This window comes from Dunckerocampus dactyliophorus, chromosome 4 (assembly GCF_027744805.1).
Source record: "Dunckerocampus dactyliophorus isolate RoL2022-P2 chromosome 4, RoL_Ddac_1.1, whole genome shotgun sequence".
NCBI classification, from domain to species: Eukaryota; Metazoa; Chordata; class Actinopteri; order Syngnathiformes; family Syngnathidae; genus Dunckerocampus; species Dunckerocampus dactyliophorus.
Genome location: NC_072822.1, coordinates 21,602,941 through 21,624,072, shown reverse-complemented (window position 1 = coordinate 21,624,072; position 21,132 = coordinate 21,602,941). Strand labels below are relative to the sequence as shown.

The window sequence follows — 21,132 nt, the reverse complement described above, 5'->3', positions numbered from 1 at the left end:
GTCTACTTCATGTGCAGGAAATGTTAGAAATGAGCTTGGCCTGTATGGAATTGCAGTTGGAGCAGTGGTCGCACAATAAAGGCAAGACTGGTGGGTATGGTTAGTGTTCTTTAATTAGGCACTCATCAACCAAATTGGAGTGTTTAAAATGTGTTTAATGTTTTTTTTTTTTCCCCCTCAAAAGTGCGCTGTCAAATAGAGGCCTGCATTTTGAGTACAATTGATAATATAGATATTTTGTTATATTTTGGAAGGTTGTTAGTGCCGAATAGCAAGTAAATAACAAGCTTGTTTTTCCTTTTTAGTGTCTCCTAGAAGAAGCAGCAGTGGTTCCTGCAATGACACAGATGAGAATGAATTCCCTGGGCAACATTTCCAGGCTGATTTGTTGCTCCTGGCTTTAGGTTCATCCCAAAAAGATCTGTTTGAGGACAACTGGTTAGATGTCATGGTGCGTGTCTACTGGCTGAAGGCTCGTTCCCTTGCCCTCCAGGTAGGTACATGTTTTTTAACCTCTTGACTGTATGAGTCCTTTACACTCATCTCAACCAGATACGATAAGGATATTTGTCTCTTTCCTCTTTCTAGGGAGACATGGACTTAGCCTTGGAGAGCTATGATGTCTGTACAGGGCTGTTGCAGAGCAAACCCAAGTCCCCTGAAGGGAGATATTATACAATCAAAGTGCCAAATTTAAGGGTAGATGCAGCAATCTCTGTAGAGGAGGTCCGTGTACTGGTTTATTGCCCACAAGATGTTTTAATCAATTTGTTGCTTTTAATCCTTTATTTTAATCAAAATATTATTTTTCTGTTTTCATGGACAGATTGACAAAAGACTGAAGTCTCTGGAACGCTGTCAGTCATTGGAGGAAATCCAGCGGCTCTTTGAATCATCAGACTTTGAGTCAGTTGTGCGCCTGTTGCAGCCAACTCTTAATTACGGCAGCAGGAGTAAACATTTGGACTTTGTTAGTTCAGCACCAGAACGTCCTGCTCAGCTTCTGCTGCTTCAGGTTAGATTATGCTGCATCTCTTAATTTAACATCAATGCATTTCTTCATGGAATGTAATATACTGTATGATTGCTGGTTCATAGGCCTACCACGATAATCAGATCAATTAAACGCACGATAAATAAAAACACTCGATAATTTTGCCGGCCTTCGTAAAATGACGTGCATGCGTGTTTGTTTTCCTCCTCTTTTTCTACCAAACAGGCTGGATGATGAGGGTTCACTCTGTGCCTCCGTCGCAACACATGGGCGTGTTAGTTCTATAGAAGAATTAACAGAGTGCATGAACCCTCTGTCAGTCATACAGTCTCTTTGCTACACACTAGCGAGTGCACTACTTGCTAGCTGTGTGTGTTGTGTGCTACACGATCAAATACTTTTCGTCCCTGTTGTGCATAAAGCACAACCTCATGTCAGTTTCAGCCCGCTTGTGCATTGTCATTTTGTGACATGGAAAAAGGTTGACAATTAAATAAATTAGGGATTCTCAGATCAATTGGCCACCAGTCATTATCAGCCGATTTTTCCATGAAATCATGTGATCAGCATAATGCCGATAAATGCCTTTCAACGTCGATCACAAAAGCTGATCACCTGTGACTAAAACTATTGCAGCTGGGATGGAACTTAACACATGCCACGAAAATTATATTGCGGGCGTAGCGCGTTAAAAAGCTTTCATTTAATACGGCATTTGAAGAACAAACACTTGACGGAGTATGGAGCGTTTTCGAGGCTCACGGTGTGATCATCAGTAACGGCAGCTAATGCGGCCATGTGGACACTTGCCAGTATGTGCGTGACAGTCAAAACGCTAAGCTAATAACCCGAGAAATAACTGAATTGATTGGATGAGAGAACCAGCCTTTCTCAGCGATGGAAGACACCAGGTTCGCGGGGCGCTCTCTCACTCAACTGGAAGTACTGCAAAACTCCACCAATATACTCTCACATATACTCTCACATCCAAAGAAGCTGTCTCATCCTTTCAAGAGTCATATATGTTGTCTTGAAAAAGTAAGTGAAATGTTTTTTTTTGTCTAAATTAAGGTGATTTTATGGTTCCTTTTTTTCATAGCACATAGCCAATAGCGCTTATCATAGATAAATTTTAAAAAATTATAATTAATCCATGTGATCGGTAGTGGTATCGGACGATTTCAGTTCTGGATGATCGGAATTGGCAGCAGAAAACCCTGATCGAAGCACCCCTAAAATAAATTATACAAAATCGTGGAACTTTCGTTCCAGCTGCCATGATTCCCGAAGTATAACTCCTCATTGTGCAAGAAACGTGTACTTTCTGACAAAACGTTTCACCCCATAAAACTTAAACAGCGTACTCCACACATAATATAGATAAAAGTGAATCAAGGAAGTGTATATACACAAATGTGCTCACATCTGCCTTGACATACCATAGTATTAACGGGTTATTTCGCATTGAAAAGCAGAAATATTGTGATCGATTGTTTCTTTCTGCTAAAAGACTGAAAGGCCATTTTATTTTAAGTTTTTTTTTTTTTTGTCTTCTGTCAAATTTAGTACAGTATGTTTGTTTAATTTATTTTATTTAAAAAAATCTTGGCAGTCCAATTAAAATTGTAAATACTCTTGAGAAATTAAAGTTAATGGCTTTTAATACGGTGTACTCGCATTATTATGCCATATATTATCATTACATTAATGAAAAAATGGTCTCAAAATAATGTTGACAATAACATTGTTTATTGGCAATAATTTGTAGCACAACTATCGTCCATCAAAATTTGTTATCGTGACAGGCAATCTTATTCTGTCATGCCATCATATTTTGCCACAGAATTCCCTGTTGAAGCTACAAGACTACCAACAATGTCTAGAAGCAAGTGAGCTGGCTATGAATGAAGCCTTGCAGCAGCTAAACTCCTCTCCAACTAGTTCTCCACCTGCGAAGGAGGAATGGGTTGGCACCATTGCAAAGCTGCTGGATGGCATTGAGGTCTGCTTTACTAAGGACTCACAGCTCCTTAGCAATGTCTCCCACTTCTCTAGTATGGCTCGACTGGCAAACAATCTAATTCAGGTTAGAAGAGAGCTGATATCGTATGAATACAAATTCACTAATTGTATGGCATTAGTTTGTCTTGGATGTTAATATATCCTGTGTTTTTTTTCAGCTGATTGACCTTAGCATGACTATTTCCGACGATCCCAAAGAGCCTTATTTCTTCTCAGTGCTGCCATGGATTATTCTATATCACATAATCAAACATGAAGAGGCTGCCTTTAGCTGTATACTTCAACAGCATATGGCTGTAGGGGATGATGAAGGTTTGTTGAGTCTTTGTTTACATGCAAGTTTGTGCTTCGCCATGCTAGCCGTTGCACTGAGTGATTTGTGTTAACATGAATTTCCAGATGACTCAGACTCACCGATGCTGCCATCCTCTCTGATGCTTCTGAACACTGCTCATGAGTATCTTGGCCGTCGCTCCTTGTGTTGCAGTTCAGATGGAGCACTTCTCAAGTTTTTTGTAAGTGTTTCTGTGGACATACAGTATTGTATACTCCTTGAGACTTCACATAACATAATTGTCAGTGTGACTTATTTATAGCTGGAACAAGTTTGACAATAACTGAATATTATACCTGCTTCCATATAGGTTCACATTTTGGAAAAAGAGTTTGCAGCCACTGCCAAAAATGATTCACATCCCTATAAAGAGGAGCTGGAGATGGCCTTAGAGCAGTGCTTTTTTTGTCTATATGCCTACCCTAGTAAGAAGAGCAAGGCCCGCTTCCTTGAAGACCACTCATCTCCACAGGTAAGATACTCCAGTTCTCATGGAAGTCATAGACATGCAAATATATAGTATAGTATAGTGTATATATGGTATAGTATAGTAAATATACGTTATATGGCATTTTTGGACTGCAGCAAAATACTTGGATTCAATTGTAATTAAATGCTACACCTCAGTTACTGTATATACCACTGAAGCAATTTATTGACATATGTTTCATCATATGAATAATTTTTTTTAAACTATTAACCAGGACATTATTTTTCTCTATCCAAAACACTAGTGATAATCAAATAAATAGACTTTGTAAACAGTAGGTGATTTAATCTCTGCTTAATTAGTAAACCTGCCTGGTAGGGAGATTTAACAAAAGGGGTAAATCAAATACCATCTAAAGATGACAATTTTCAGTTTTATCGTTAATGGCATTAAATTACTAGATGAGAAATTGATCAAAACAAAAGTTACTTACAGTACTTGTATTTTTTTTATACATACGACCACTAGGGGGTGACATTGGTTGCAAACGTATTTGAAGGACACCCTTTTCAGTACTTATTCAATACAAAACTCTTCAAGAGGTTCCACAGGAAATCCCAATACAGTTTAGTGCTTTAAATATTATTTGCTAGTGACAGTTTGATACAATAACATTACAATGAAAAGTATAATCTTGTGACTGGCCTTTGGAACTAATCAATGTGTTGCAGGTGGAGCTGTTGTGGAGTGATGCCCTTTTCATGTTCCAGTATTTTAAACCAAAGTCACTGCCTGAGTTTGACAGCTACAAAACAAGCACAGTATCTGCAGATTTAGCTAATCTGTTGAGGAGGTTTGCAGGAATTGCCCCCCCAAGTGAAACTCCCACACTCACCATGGAGGAGGTAGCTGCCTACATCGAGGATATGACACATAAGGTCAGTCTGGGAATGTGTAGAGCAGACAATGCTCAAGTGTGACAAGCTGTATTTATTTCTCTATAAATGTGTTGTGTCAATGGGATATACTTTTCATTGATAGTTTTTGTGTTAAATGGGTTTTCCGCTTCTTTTTAAATACTATTTGGCGTTCAAGTTTTTCAAGTAAAATTTTGTTGTTTTCAGCCAAACCTCCAGTACCTAACTGAATTAAACTTTACACAAACTCTTATGTATTAAAAGTATAAAAGTATTGCTGACCCACATTATCTATAGAAAACAGTTCCACTCATATATTTTCAATGTGTTGTTTTCTAAGGTTCCAAGCCTTCCCGATGGAAGCCCTCCTGCCCCTCCAATCATAAATGAGATCTACTACCTGCTGGCTGATTACCACTTCAAGAACAAGGAGCAGTCCAAAGCCATGAAGTTTTATATGCATGATATCTGTGTGTGTCCAAACAGGTATGTCATTTCTCTTTTGGCAGTGATTAAGTTTGGGTTTTGTATAAGTTATCGAATTAGTCTGCTTACCTTTGTAGATGCTGCTTTTTTTTTTTTCTCTCCACTTTGCTTGCACTGATGTTCAATATGTCTCTCTTGGCAGGTTTGACTCCTGGGCAGGAATGGCCTTAGCAAGGGCCAGTCGTATTCAGGAGAAACTCAATTCCAATGAGCTAAAAAGTGACGTGCCCATATGGAAACACTCACAGGCAGTGCTCAACTGCTTTAAGCGGGCCCTGGAGATAGACGGCTCTAACCTGTCGTTGTGGATTGAATATGGAACCATATCATATGCTTTGCACTCCTTTGCTTCACGGCAGCTAAAGCAGTGGCGTGACGAGCTTCCCCCAGAGGTAGTAAAACAGGTGAGGCAAATGTTAACAAGCTCAATTTCAATTTCATACCGGATGTCAGAGGTGTCACGTCACTTGGTGGTGGTAGTAGCTGCGTAGTCATCAAAATGACATACAAAAGCTCTGCTGTGCCTTTGTTTTCAGATGGAGGAAAGGAGAGATTCCATGTTAGAGACTGCATCTCAGTGCTTCCAGGGTGCTTCACGTTGTGAGGGAGACAGTGACGAAGAAGAATGGCTCATTCACTATATGCTGGGGAAAATAGCAGAGAAACGCAAACAGCCGCCTGTGGAATATCTGCAGCTTTACCAAAAGGTAAACGGCTCTGGGGACTTCACTTGTTGTGTTTGGTCGTATCTAACCATCAAAGACCTCTGAATACAGTGTATTTTTAACAGTGAAGTTGGGTATTTACAATAATAGACAACAACCATTCACACTAACATTCACGCCTATGGACAATTTAGAGTCTCCAATTGGCCTAACGTGCATGTTTTTGAGATGTGGGTGGAAGCCGGAGTACCCGGAGAAACACACGCCAGGGTTTCCCTTAGAATTTTTTGAAGCTGTGTTGGTGGGCTGCATGGGAGGGCGAACTGCCACTGTGTCGTGCCGCTCCTGCATCTTTTTTTTTATGGCAAATTGACAATTTTATGATTTATTTATTAACTTATTTAACTACAGAGATGGGGGGGGGGGGGGGGGGGGGGGGGAATTTTAGTTCATAAATGCTTGCCAACTCTTTCATCTCAAATCAACATGCGTAAAGGTACTAAGCAATTTCAAAAAGAAGAATAAAGACGAAATCTGAACTTTGGCATCTAGATCTTTAATATTATGGCTAAGCACAGATTAATAATAATAATAATAATAAAAAAATCCAAATAAAGAAATTAGCAATTTTCAGAGATGTTTTGATATCTTATCTTTCACTGCTTCTCTTTTTCTCTTATTATTTTATTTCATTGCTTCAGTGTGAATTTGAAAAAACTCCAACCTTGTATTGTATTTTACATTGGAAGTTTAGGTTAGCTTCAGTGTATATAGCGATCGGTTCACTGTGTGAAAATACAGACAGCCGTCAGATAAGTTAGTTGCATACACAAGCATTTTCAGCAACTGTACAGCAGAGGGCGCTAAAGTCAAAGCAACTGTCTGACCCACAGACGGCTATTCTAAAATGGACTTCTTGTCAATTTCTGCGTCAGGTCACAGACCTGTCATCGTGTATAAACCGCACCTTGATTTTTTGCTTCTTACCAGTGGAAAAAAAGTGCGGTTTATACACGGTGCTTTACGGTATATACTGTATCTAGATATATAGAATATATATCCATTCATACAATATATTACTCAACATTGTTTTCAAATAAATTAAAAAAAAAAACCTCGTGGTGGCTTTTATTTTGTTGTGGCACTGCGCCACAATCAATTACATGTAGCGGAAACCCTGCCCGCACAGGGAGAACATGCAAATGCCACACGGATGTTGCAACAGATTTTAACCCTTGATCTCCTGTCTGTAAGGCTGACATGCTACCCCACAAAAAGTTTAATTTATATTTTGTTTTTGTTAATTAGAAAACAAGGGAATCCAATTGAGGTCTTAAGTTATTATCTATTCTTAAGTTATTATTACTATGTAGGCTGCAAAAAAAGGAAGGTGGTTTCATAATCCACCTACAGAAACAAAGCTTACCGCATCTCTCCTCTCATAAGACACCCTTGTCATTTGTGTTTTCCCAAGAGAAAAAAATACATGGCATTAGTCATAGCTCTGTTATGATTAAATTGTTGGAGGCAGGTGAACTTTTGAGATTTCAAACACGATGTCATTGAGGTTGGGTGCAATTGGAGGAGAGGGGGCGTAGTTGCTATCTTACCAAGCATAGAGAATCCTTATTACAGCACTCAACAGTTTCCCCTTTTCTGTATAAAACCCGTCCTGTCATTTCATCTGTTTATTGATATTGTCATTTGATTCTTTACCGGTTTGTTGAGTGTCATCTTTTTACATTTGAAGGCAGCACACTTTCTGCATGAAGAGGCTGCCAGATACCCTCGTAAAATCCATTATCACAATCCACCTGACCTGGCTATGGAAGCCCTGGAGGTAAATCACTCGTAAATAGCTGCTATATTAGCCTAAGTGCCTGCAGGTCTGAATTATGAGAAACTTAATGGCGTTTGTGTGTGAAAGCACTCAGATTGAAAGGAATTGTTAAATGTACTTCTTCTAGTTGCATTTTCGTCTCAGCACCACCATCCTAAAGCTACTGGAGTCTAATGAGCCCAGTCTGGACCATGAGGCCTTGTTCAGTTTGTTGGTTGAGGCAGCTTTAGGGCCATTTGCCAGAGGGGAAGAAAAGAATATGCCCAGCATACCCAGGTCTAATGAAAAGTAAGTAACCATTAAGACCCTACAGGAATGACTAAAAGCGTATTTTATTGTATAAATACATTTATTTGTTTTTAATTTCAGGGAGAAATCTACCTCTCTGATGGATGAAGACTTTAATAGCTCTTCAATAGGCATAGGGAACGTCCTCAGCTCCTCACTTCCATCAGTTGCCACCCCAGGTGTGACATCCCCTCTCTACGTGGCCACGCCATTTGACCACGATTACGCCAAACGCAAAACACTTCGACGGCAGCAGTGGCAGCAGCAGCGGCATGAGGAACAGCAGGCTGATGGTACAGTCCCAGTCCTAGACACTGTCTCTGGGCTTGGGCCCTTTGCCCTTTTTTTGCACTGGGAATGGAATTCCACTTAGGAGTGCTCAGATTGATAATTCCCATGTTATGTGCTTTGGTTAGAATGATCCCTGTACACTGGGTGGTTGGGATGTGGTGAAATGGGCAATATGGCTACTTGAATTCTTTTCTAACGGCAGTAGACTTGCAAAGGCTACAAAGGCCTGAATGTGCGCATGTAAGTGTTTGGCTCATCATAACCTTGTCCTTTTCAACTTTGCTAACCAGCTTGCTTCTCCTTATATTCTACATAAAGCCCATTGATTAGTCAAATTAAAATCAACAAACAAGCTTATTTACATGTAATAATAATGTAGAAACGGGTAATACAGAAACTGATGTCAAAAATAAACCTTAAGTAAATAGTCATAAAAAGTATACGGGAAGATTAATCAATCAAGATAAATGAGCAGATTATCGAAATAACAAATTATTTAATAATAATAAATAATAATATAAATAATAATAATAAAATATAAATATAAAAAAACAACTTCCACACACAGTCAGACAAAAGTGTTACTTTATATGAGCATTAATTACATTAGAATGAATTAAGGATGGACCTTCATTCAGTAAACTGAAAAAACTTGACTCATCAAAAGGAAATTATATATGGACTTATCTTGTAACACACCACTTTTCAGTCATTTAATTAATAAATCTAGGATGGTTCCCTTAACTCTCCCTGATTCTCATTTTGTCATCTTAACAAGACATTTGGGCAATTCCGTCCTTCCAACTCACAAGATCCACATAGGCATTTTAGGATGAGTTTGGTGTGGAAGAACTTGAGTGGTCTGACCCATCCCTGTCAAACACTTTTGGGATAAAGAAAAGATATTTGTAGTCAGGCCCACTTGTCTAACATCCAAAATGTCTGACCTGACAAATGATCCAATGCTATATGTCCCAGTACTTAGTCTACATAGTGTATATTCTCAGGCTCAAATAATCCTCATGCAGATATGTTTGTAAAACTAAGAAGCGAAAGTTTATTAATGATTGTGTATGTGCGTGCGTGCGTGCGTGCGTGTGTGTTATGTTTTCCACATGCTCACGTGGGTTTTTCTCCATTTTCCCTGGGCACTCTGGCTTCCTCCCACATCCCAAAAAATGTATATGTTAGGTTAATTGGAGATTCTAACTTGATCATACATGTGAGTGTGAATGGTTGTTACTCTGCATCTGCCCTGCGATGCGTTGGTGACCAGCCCAGGGTGTACCTCGTCCAGTCTGTTGGGATAGGCTCCAGCTCACCCACAACCCTACTTGAGGTAGAGAAAATGGATTAATGAGTTAATGTTAAGTCTTATACCTGCGATGTTGTTTAAATATTTTGAAATTGGCATTATGTCATCCAGGTATCACATTACACAAACATTTTATCCTTCTGTGAAATACATGGAAGAGTTTCCACAGCTGGGGAGGATTTAAAGGAAATTTTGTTGAAATGATTAGACTAAGATCATGTCCACCAGGAGAAAAACCATATACTGTATTTACATATTTCCATGCATCACATGTTCATCTTAAGCTTGAATGTGTGAAAAATGCAGCCATATTGCCCATGTTGCCAGTTTTGTCCCTCCCTTTTCCAGATTCTGTCCTACCTCCCTACCTACATTCCTACCTACCTACCTACCTACCTGCCTGCCTGCTGCCTCTTTTGCCTGCTTGCTATTACCACCTGCTTTGCCATTTTTATGCATGTAGCTCTGATGGGGGGATTGTCTCCACTACTGGACGAACTGAGTCCCTTAACACAATTCACTCCAGTGTCTGGTCTGGTGCTTCATATGGTGTCTTTTGTAGATTTGGTGTGGGCTCAATTTGACGAAAAAATCTGGACTCCCTGCAGATGTCTTGTCCTGTGTGAATCATGTTTTTCACACTAATGAGACATAATTGGAAATTATATCCATTTAGTACAAAGGAGCAAAGTCAGAAACAATGTGGGTGGTCTGTTATTGGCAAAGAACTGAAACTCGTTATTAGAAATGTGGGACTATGCGCATAATAGCCAGTCTCTCTGCTTAAAGCACATTAAGGTGATAAGATTGTAGGGCCTGATTCAGACATTCAGTTATCAGTTGTTTTCTCTTAATTGTGTCCAGGACAACACTAGGATATGCTGCTGTCCTGTTGAGTGTAAAAAGCACCTCGTCTTACATTGATTATTTTGAAGATATAGGCAATCTTGTTTCAGGCTTAGATGTGAAAAGGTAACTTTACATCTATTGTAATGAAGAATAATTGTCTGAATTAGGTTCTACAGGGGGAGTGGCTTTTATCAAAGTGCCCTCATTTGTCATTTGATTTTGTAACTTTAAATGCAATGTATAAAATGCATTCAGAGGTACAGTTCTGTTTGATATTGTTGTAAAATCAGCTCCCCATATCTTCAACAGCCTCACCAGAGTTTGACCATGATTACTGCTTGCCCAGGTCTTCAATATGGCTGGCCTCCCTGAATGGTACTGCTCTCCAAACCCACCAAACTCTCTCAGAGGCTATGTCTTCAGTCAGAAAACAGCTCTGTAATGAAGTGCATTCTTAATAGAGGCACCCATTTACACAATTTTAACTTCACATGAGGCTTACAGTGCTGTAAGATATTTGCTGTTTACTCATGACTGTGAATCCTTTGAAAACTCCTGTATGTGTTACCCTCAACTCCTGATTTGGTCATCTACAGTTCTCTGCCAATGATTCTCCAGATTTCTGATAATAACATAGCAGTTAAGAACTCTGGCATAGATTTGGACTCCTTTCCAAACTAACCACACCCAAGCCCACCTTTACCCAAACCTCCTCGTGTAACAACCTCCTTGTATTGTGATTACTGATATTCTAAGAAGGATTTGTTAATTTTGCATTTTGCACCAGAATCTTTGAACAATATAGACAGTATAATAAATGTAAACTAAAGAACCATGCATACCCACATTTTAGGAAAAAAAATTGTATATGCCTTTTTCATGATTTTCCAACAACAGTTATTCATGGGGGAAAATGACTTGTGTTGTTTCTCATTTTCACAGAGCGCAGTCAGGACAGCGAAGTGGTCTTGCTCTCTGACTCCAACTCTACCCAGGATGCCTTCACAGATCCCACCAGCTCACAAGACAGCAGCCACATACCAGCTTCTGGGAAAGTCACTTCTTCATCATCAGAGAGCACAACGCCTGTGAAGGAAGGCCAACCTGCCCCCGAGGACATAGGTACACACAAGGACCAACATACTCGCATTGGTGATGACAACGCTCCCAATCTGAATTGAATAAATGCCAGAACATCGTTATATAGTTATAATATATATAGTTATATAGATATAGTTATATAGAGTTGCTGTACATCTACGTGGATCCCCACATATTCGCGATTCAGCATTCATGCCCCAGCAAATTTGTGAATTTTTGGTCAAACAATTTTTTGTACATTTTTACTTTTGCAAATAAGCCATTTTTTCTGAAGAAAACAAATATAATTCACCCTATTCGGTAATAATTTATACATGCGTGATAAACAAATAAAATAAAATGTTCACATTTATACAGTACAGCATAATGTAATGACGTGATGTCAGTGCAAGATGGTGGCGCCCTTTTCGTGTGGCCTTAACTTAGTCAACTCTTGAGAGTCGGGCCTCAGAAATTGCAGTGAGGTGCACAACACAACACAACACAAGTTAATATATTATTGTAAGTCGTTACTGGAATTACAACAGGGAAGATTTGTGGCTTATGTGGACATGGCAGAGAGAATCATCTTATCTAGCCTGCTAGCCTCATGACCATGCTAAAGGCCTACACCGGGACTTCGATTCCATCTGTTCATCCATCATTACATTATCGTTCATTAGAAGTGACTACCTAAATATTTTATACTTGAAATAATAATAACCTCTAATAAGTGATGCATATTTAGGTCTTAAACCTGGATTGTGTTGCGAGTGAATATTGGCAATTGAAAAGAGAGGGCAGGGTTCTGGAGCTGAATCTAATTCCAACAGTCACTTTTATCGCAAATGATCGAAATTTGGAGAATGTCAATGACAAGCTAGCAATTTGGTTTGGAGGGCGAGGAGGACATTTTTATGGACATCTCAATTAGTCACATTGTTTTTTTGGGTTTTTTTTTGCCATTTGCGTGTGGTTCTGGAAAGTAATAGTGGGGATCTACTTTAAGCTCATTTTGTTCACTCACATCAAAATAGGTCTCCTTCCATTTGACGTCAGTGCTCATCTTGAAGAAGAGTGTTTTGAGAACTTATGTTTTTGCGGCTTCCTGCTTTTAGAGTCACGTGAAGAACATACTGGTGCCCAGACAGAGGAGAATGTGATTGAAGAAATTGTGGAAATGGTGGTGGTGACACTGCCTGATACTTCAACTCCCAAAGTCTCGATGGACTCCTGCCTTCCTCCCATGACTGTCCCAGCCACCCCACCAAAAGTAGCGTCCTCTCAACAGGCTGGTTCTCAAACCCTAGCGAGCGAAGGCAAAAAGAAACCAGAGCCCCCCGCCGAGTTGATTGAGGTACCAAAGGCCCTGCCTGCAGAACACACCGACCAGAGACGAATGCTGGTGGAAATGTGTGTCCGCGCTCTTTTCCTCTGTCTTGGGCGGTTCCCTCAGCACTATAAGAGTCTCTACCGTCTGGCTTTCTTTTACACCAACAGCAAGACCCACCAGGTCAGTCTACCTCTTATTGCAACTATCAACTATGACAGTCTGCCTTTGTGTATACAACCAACAATGTCAGTCATTAAACTGAAACCTTTGCAATAACATTAGATGTGGCCTTTTATACTAGGTAGTGCTTGCTATTTACTGTGGTATTCTTGGACACTAATTACAATATCAGCTGCAATGTCTTGTTGTTTTTTTTCCTCACACTAGTTGCAGAAAGAGGTTGCATTAGCTCTGAGACTCTGTGGGTAGAGGTATACGTGGGCGTTAAACCATGCTTTCTCAGCCAGTTTGGCACAGGGAGGTTGTGTTGCACTTTACTGTGGTGGCATCCTTCTGTCAGTACTCTGTTAAGCCATTGTAATACAAGCTCTGTGCCCACTTAAACTATAGAAGGTGAGGAAAGCTCCCTGTTTAAATGTTATAACATTTCACAATGTCATTATGCCTTTTTTAGGTTTTATTTTTTAATGCAGCATCAGCTATTAAATATATTTTAGGCTTTACTAATTGCAGATTACTGTTTTTGTAGATGTTTATACAACATGCCAGTATGTTTTAAGGAAGGTCGTCACCTGATTCCTCATTATATTGAAATGTAATCATGTATGTTTTTTTTTATTAATTTATTTATTACCACAGAACCTACAGTGGGCCCGAGATGTGTTGCTAGGAAGCAGTGTCCCATGGCAACAACAGAAGCACATGCCTGCACAAGGACTCTTCTGTGAAAGAAACAAGACAAACCTGTTCAATGTACGTTCAGCTCACATTGCCTTTTTCATTTGTTGTGTTTCCCATGTCCGTTTCTAAACATAAATATCCTATTTGCTTTTTGTTGACATTAGCCATGTTGTCTTAAACACTCCCAAGACAATAATAATTATGCTCACTTTTGATTGACACTGTCAGAAATTGAAATTGAAATATACTGAGTATTCCTGTGATCTTTTGCTTTTCCTTATTTAGTTACATGAAAAGGCAAAATATTAGAAACATCTCCCAATATGCTTTCCCAGCTCATTGAATTGATTGCAACTGGTCTGTTCACGTTGTCATAGATGTTTCACCCCTCATCCGAGCAAGCTGTCCGATGTAGTCTTTGAGAATGAACTGATGAAGCCTGCTCGGATGAGAGACGAAACGTCTTCTAAGACACTCTGAACAGTCCACTTGAAAGCTGAGAATACAATGAATTGGACGAATGAGAATATTCATAGACATACCTCCCAATATGATGCAGCACATTTCTACACCGCTGCAAACTACAGTAAATACCTTCTTAAATGACCTCTCATTTGACATTTTCAATCAAACATGAGCATTATTACCGCCACTAAGCTTGAGATTATGAGTTGAGAGTTTGTGTTGGTTGTCATTTGTTGGTTTGCTAGTTAATAAGTTTGCTTTTATACAAAACTACACAATAAGTATTGTAAGGGCCAAGATTTAAAAACATGTATCCAGGTGCAAACTGCAGAGGCATCTTTTACACAGTTCTTGTATTGGATCTTATTAGATTTTGCAGTTGTTTCTAATGCAGCATCCAAAGTGTAACATAACTCTGTGTGCAGCTAAAGCAGAATCTCAGGGGACATGCTTGTGAATTTCTGTCTGTCCTCACATTTGTGACTAATGATCTGCCGCTGTGTTTGCAATGAGTGGAGGATTGGCATGCCATTGGGTTTACCCTTTTTACACCAGTGGCTGACATAATTCAATTGGCCGCTCAAAAATCAGGACTGAAAACTGATCATAAGCAGCTCTATAAATGGAATTTCACAGTGGGAGATTAGAGAATGGCTTGTCTTGGCTTCCTGTGGAGACTACTAGTACTTTGTTTGTCATCTGTTTTTCCACCTTTCCTCTCTGTAATTGAAGGAGATACTCTGGGAGTTGAACGGTCCCTACTTACTTTTCTCACAGAACAGATAACCCATGCTTACATTAAGTCTAAATCAGGTTACTGTCAGTGTTTTTCTGTAGTGTATATTATCTTGTACATAGGTGTGTACACTGAAGAACCCAGTGACCAGTCCCATTGAGTTTCTGATATCAGACTGTAAAGGCGATGTGGGCCACGTCAGAGCAAGAGCTCTGCAGTGAGCTGGCTCCCACAGGGTTCTCACAGAGCCCCTTCTGGAAGCAAGCCTTCCATCCTGGTATACCAACTGTCAAAGCTTTACTGTTCCTTACAAAGCAAGCACAACCATGAGACAACCTTTCTTAAATGATTGCAAATAGGGGTGTAACGATTCGTTTGAATCACGATTCGATTCATATCTTGATTCATTGTTGCCGATACAATTTAAGGACAATATTGGTTAATTTAGAATGATACAATCCGAAATGATTCACTAACGTTGTGTGAAATCCCATGGCGCCTTAGTAGGTGGTTGGAGAAATTTGTCGTGTTGCTATGTTATTTTTCTTGACCTTTACATATCCTACAAACAGCGAAAGACTTGGAACATCTTCCTCTTTGCAAAAGCCAAAGTGTTTCTACACACTGGACCGCAATGGTGGCTTAATTATTTCTCGCTTGCCAGTTTGTCCTCTGCCATCCGCCACGCTACTTTTTGTTGTCTGCTGGCTTATGGCGATGACATCACAGACAGACTGAATCGAGTAACGTTTAATGTCTTTATCATTAAAAGTGCTTAAGAAAAAAACAAAACACATTCATACAAAGCCTGCCGTGCTTAAATCCAATGCTTTATTTCCCAGTATGGATAAAATCGATTGATTTATCTTTTAAACAATGTTAGATAGATAAATGTTGTCCGGAATGGCAACTTGCCGAACACAGATTGATGTAGTTGGATCATAGGAATAGAAATTGATCCATCCATGCTGTAGATCGTTACACACCTAATTGCAAATATATTTTCCTCGAGTCACTGAGTTTATGGTGGGTGTTGCATTAGCAATGTCTTCTGAATCTGCAAGCCTTTCGTTTCCTTGTTGTCACAAGGGATGTCAAATCTGTGCAAAAGTAAGAGTTGAAGGATAAAAAGTCCTTTCTCTGCACCGACTTTTTTGCCTTGTTGATATGGGTGTCAAAACTGTGGAGCGGCTAACTTCTCTTAAGTCGGTGTCGGCTGACAGGTGTACTGACATCCTGACAAGTCTTTATTGTCTGTGTTTTTAGAAGACAAAGTTTGTGCTCGAGTCATCTCTCTGGTGACAGAAACACCAAGGTAATTCACAACTTTACCAAGCCAACACAGTGCACAATGTATGACATTTTGAAGTCAGGTGACATGAGTCTGGAGTTCTCAATTGAGGTCACAATGCCCTACTTTTCCTACTTGCCATGGTTGAGCTGCATTAATGGGGCTCTGTATAAACTAACTTATTTTACTTCTGTTTTGAAAGGATGTTGTAGCGTGGCTGTAGAAAACATCCATTGGATATGCATGTTTAAAATTAAAATAGCACTTGCACCATATGGCCAAACTTCAGTTGGAAGATAATGGGGTCATTGAGTGGGATTTTTAGTCCATTACAGTCATCCCTCGTTTATCACGGTTAATTAGTTCCAGATCCCACAGCGATAACTGAATTTCCGTGAAGCAGGATTCACTATTAATAAATGGAATATTTTCGTAGTTAGAACATGGAAAACCTGTTCTGACTTTCTAAATACGGTTTTTACCGTTATTTGAGCCCTGTAGACATGAAATAACACCTCTACAGCCACCTTAACACTCCTATGATTCTTTAGCGGTTATAATATTGAGGAATCAGTGGTGTCTGCTCGTATGAGATATTTCAGTAGTTGTGATGAGTCTTCCTCACATCTCCAACATACACACTCGTGTATGTTTACATGCACTAAAATTAGATCATGTTTGACTTTTTAAAAGTCAGATTAAAATACCAAGGTTATGCGATTGGAAAACGAGTTCTCTCTCTTGCTTGTAATAAATTGAATAGAGGGCAACAGTTGTCTGGCAGGTAATTGTTTTGCGTAATCACTTCAATTTTATATTTTTATTTTTCAAGTGATAGCACAGCACAACGTAGCTCGTAGAATTCCTCCTTATGCACATTTGCAGCCAAGACACAGTTGCCAACATGTCAATTGGAAAAGTCAAACTTTTACCTGTGATGAAAGGAGCATTAGCGCCATCTAGCGTTTTGGGAGGCATACAGCGCACGGCCAATAATCGCAGTGGCGATAGTGCATATAAACAGGGATGTCACGCTGAGGTGTGAGAAACTGAGAAACCAAATTACAAAGTCTTCCACCCACAGGTACATGCACACTCACCCTTTATCCTCTCATGTTTCAAACGCAAATGTAAATCTCATATTGTTACAGCCTTACTTAAGCAGTCTTATTGAGAGGGCCTTTTGTAGAATGTTACAATAGTCTTACATGGAGTAGTTAGTCTTACATAACTTCCTTCGGTGTGATGTATGACTCAAACGTGTGTGTTCAACTGCATAGTGTGGTGTATGTAGGTGGAGCTCCACTTAGGAGAAAGTTTTTTTTTTTTTTTCTTCTTAGGGGAGGGTTATTGGACAGTGAAAACATTTTGCTAATGTTTTGATTTCCATGTTGGAGGGTTAGCCCTGGCTTCCAGAAGGGATTCCACTGCCTCTCAGCTCTATTTGGTTGAGCTTGACCTTTTTCAGCACTTTGCTCTTCACTCACACAACAGGAAGCAGGATAAACAAGTGTGTGTGTGTGTGTGTGTGTGTGTGTGTGTGTGGAGCATGTTTCTGGTGGCCATTTGGAGAGACACAGCCAGTGTTGAAAAAGACAGGAAGAGAAGAAGGTGAGGGCTCTTAGCTGAGGAAATATTGTACATGCAGTTAATGCTTGTCTTTTCGGGCAACACGGGAAGTTATGGTGTTTTCTGTGGTTAACGTGGAATTTGTTTATACAAACCTCTTCTTTGCCTTTCTTGGTGTGCCAGCTTTGCAGTTGCTGCAGTAGCACCCAATTCCTCTTTCAGCCAGTTTGTGTTCTCGTGCTGTCTTCCTGTTGCTCTCTCTTCAGCACGATCATGCTCTACCCCTCCCCCTGGCTGCTGTTCGCTCCACTCATCTCCTCCCTGTGTTGCTCTTGTTCGGTTTCCTCATTAGTCTCTCACTGCTCTGTTTGTGTGTGGGTGTGCATTAATAGGCGGGACTTTCTGTTGCTTGTCTATGATTGGCTGGCATGGACCTACAAGGGTTGGCTGTACACTGTGTATAGTGCAAGAGAAAGCACGGGAGGAGGGGGGGGGGGGGGGGGGAAGAACTCCAGCAGGCTGGGGTCAGGGGAGAGTGGAGATGGAGTGCGTGGGTGTTTTTGTTTTGAGATGGCAGCATCTGAAAGCTGGAGCGGAACGAGTCAGCTGTGTTCTGCGCTCATAGGCCCTGACTCCAGTGCTGGTTCTCCTCTTGCCAAGGCAGCTATCATATCTTCCTTCTTCTGGTCTTCTTCTGCCGTGTGCAGCTCTGCTTCCCGCTTTTCCTCCTCTGCAGCTCTCGCTGCCCTCGCACCCAAATGCAGCCCAACCCTTGCTCTCTGAGCTTGAGCCTCTTTCAGGGTGGAGGCGCTACCAGTGATGCTGGTACTGCGAACGCCAGCAAGGAATCTTCCCCCCACCCCAAAAAATACTAACACCGTAAACAAGGAATAGCCTTCTGTGGTGATGGTGAGTCGCTTTCTGTCTCCTACTCAGACTTTTGAAGAAACTAACTCTTAAGTTGTGGCATTTTGTAAGACGTTGAGTTGTGGTAAGGGTGAATAGATGTGTATAGATGCTTAGCAAATAGTTGATTCTTGATTTCATCTTGATGGCTTAAGATGACAAATGGTACCACCCGCCTTGTAGCTGCCATGTTGGGTTAAAAAGAAATGTTTTTCTCAAGTTGCACGTAACTGGTTCGCAGAATGCTAATGTTGCAATTGCTTAACTGCGGCAATGGCTGCTGGTTACTACTAGTCACATGACCAATGATATCATGAATTTCTTTGTATCATGAGAAAGCTACACATAGAATGCTCTCTGCAGACTGAAGTCTGAGTACGTAAAAGTACAGCTCATAAGTTGGACAGTCTTGACAAATAGGGTAAAAGTCTTACATGTGTATGTTTACTCCTTGCTACAAATACCTGGCTTTTGGTCAAGTTGACATCCACCTGTTCCATGGAAAGTATATAATTGCGGTCTGCAAGTCAGAATCTTCATCATTAATTGCTTGTCCACTATGTATGTAACAATGACGCAATGTTATGATCCAAGCTCTATATAAAGTTGTCTGGTACAGTTCTCCATCAAGTAATCTGTCTGTTCATTGCATCCCATGTCCATTGCCATGCTATCAATCAACCAACTTTTTCTTTGTTGTACCAGGGGAATTTTGTTTTTTGTGCATTCAGGAAAGCCACATTAAAACGTGCATCCAGTAAGATTTGACCACAGCCAAAATGTTTTTTTGTGGAAGTATGTTTGCGTTTTGTCATGGCTCACACTTCTCACAAAGCTTAAGGGCTAGATGGCTGCCTGTGTGTCATACTATTTTTGTCAAGCTGCTGCATTGAGCAAACCGTATGGTTGCTTGCAATATTTTCACCATTTAATGTTGCATGTCCGCTGTTCCTTTTCGTCAACCAAACGATTTCTGCAAACTATTAAAGTTTTGATAGTCAATGCATGTCTGATTATGACCAATATATAATTTATATTAATTATATTATTTGTTTATTTATGAATTATTGTATGTATATTAGATTTATTTTATATTGTTAATTATGTCTGCTGTACTGCCACTGGCACTGGTCATATTTTCTCACCAAAAAAAGATGCTTAAAATCATTTCAGTTAAAGTCTTACAAAGCTGCTTTAGCTGTTGTGCCACATAATAATCTGCATAAAGCCACAGCTTTTCATTCCCAAAACAGATTTGATGATGGTTTGATGGTTTTCTGAACAGCTCTCCTCCATCAGAGATGTTATTCCAAGTGAATAACACCCACCCCCTTGTCATGCTTATCCTGCCGCTGCTGGAACCTTCTGATAATCTTTACCACGAGCGTCCTTCTACTTCATATAATTCCACACAGTTGTTCCTGCACCTTTTGGAAACTTTGCTGGCCTCACAGATTTAATCATACATTAGGAGATGCATCAAGGAGTGTGAGAAGAGTAAATGAGGCATAACCTTCTGGGAGGCTGTTCAATATAAGCATTTCAAATACAAGGTCTATTTATGGTAGTAGCTTTGTCACTATCTCTGTTGGTGGGAAGTCTGTCTTTAGATATGTATTATTGTTTGATAGGGTTCCTTTGCCATATTTTCATGCTTAATTTCCCTCCAAAATTTTTGAAAATGTCATCTGACAATCTGGAGCTGTTTGTTCAGAGGACCACCAGGCTCCCAAGTGCCTCACTAGCTGGTAGAGCCATCTCATTTGTTTTGTTCCATCCTGAGAAGCTCATCTTTGTTTTGCCTGCCGCACATTTTGGACTGCCAGAAGCTACACTCTGCGCTGTGTGCTTTCTGACTGTAGCCTAGGCCGCCATCTGGACTTGCATTGTTAACTTTGTAGTGTAGAAGTTGGCTGTTTTACCTGTCGAGCGGACATGTGCTTTTTGAAAAGGTGGACTCATCCATCAAAGGACACTTTGTCACGCCTTCTGCAGAAGAAGGCTTATGGTTGTTGGCGGGTAGTCTGCAGATCTGTTGGCCTGTTTGACCACAACTGAGCACTAATGAGGCTTCCTATCATGCGCCCAGAGAGACGCTCCCCCGTCCCTTCTTGCCCACCTCCTACATGTCCAGGCAGTCTGCAAGATCTCCCCTGCAGCCTTTCCATCCCTCATTAGTGCTTCTTTGAATGCCATGCTTTTCACTCACACATTAATTTTGTTACTTTCAGCTCTGTTGCTTCTTTCCTTTCAGATATTCAGATATTCCTTGTTAATTGTTGCCTTACACACTATACCCCGCAAAATCTGTTGGCTTTCATACATCTTGTGCAGCCAACAGTTGTGTGTAGGAAGCTCACGCCACTCTATGTTGAAATAAAACTGCAAATTGTTATAAACAGCAATTACTAGTAGTAGTGCTGTCACAAACTGTTGCTCTTTTTGCTGCTTTTGTTTTTA

At 40.2% G+C, this 21,132-nt stretch overlaps 1 protein-coding gene across 7 annotated transcripts in view; it reads left to right on the top strand.

Moving 5' to 3' along the window:
- Positions 1-21,132, top strand: part of cabin1 (calcineurin binding protein 1) — a 48,964-nt gene that overhangs the window by 6,287 nt on the left and 21,545 nt on the right. For 3 of the 7 annotated variants that reach the window (XM_054773369.1, XM_054773368.1, XM_054773374.1), the window contains 19 exons: positions 18-90; positions 306-493; positions 589-726; positions 827-1,015; positions 2,838-3,080; positions 3,175-3,328; positions 3,416-3,531; positions 3,661-3,822; positions 4,512-4,718; positions 5,038-5,183; positions 5,326-5,587; positions 5,720-5,890; positions 7,599-7,688; positions 7,816-7,976; positions 8,058-8,269; positions 10,741-10,806; positions 11,374-11,553; positions 12,630-13,024; positions 13,664-13,777. In XM_054773369.1, coding sequence (XP_054629344.1) covers positions 18-90; positions 306-493; positions 589-726; positions 827-1,015; positions 2,838-3,080; positions 3,175-3,328; positions 3,416-3,531; positions 3,661-3,822; positions 4,512-4,718; positions 5,038-5,183; positions 5,326-5,587; positions 5,720-5,890; positions 7,599-7,688; positions 7,816-7,976; positions 8,058-8,269; positions 10,741-10,806; positions 11,374-11,553; positions 12,630-13,024; positions 13,664-13,777 — 3,267 coding nt within the window. The remainder of the gene's footprint in view (positions 1-17; positions 91-305; positions 494-588; positions 727-826; positions 1,016-2,837; positions 3,081-3,174; positions 3,329-3,415; positions 3,532-3,660; positions 3,823-4,511; positions 4,719-5,037; positions 5,184-5,325; positions 5,588-5,719; positions 5,891-7,598; positions 7,689-7,815; positions 7,977-8,057; positions 8,270-10,740; positions 10,807-11,373; positions 11,554-12,629; positions 13,025-13,663; positions 13,778-21,132) is intronic. The other 4 variants (XM_054773371.1, XM_054773372.1, XM_054773373.1 and 1 more) reach the window with 4 other exon arrangements.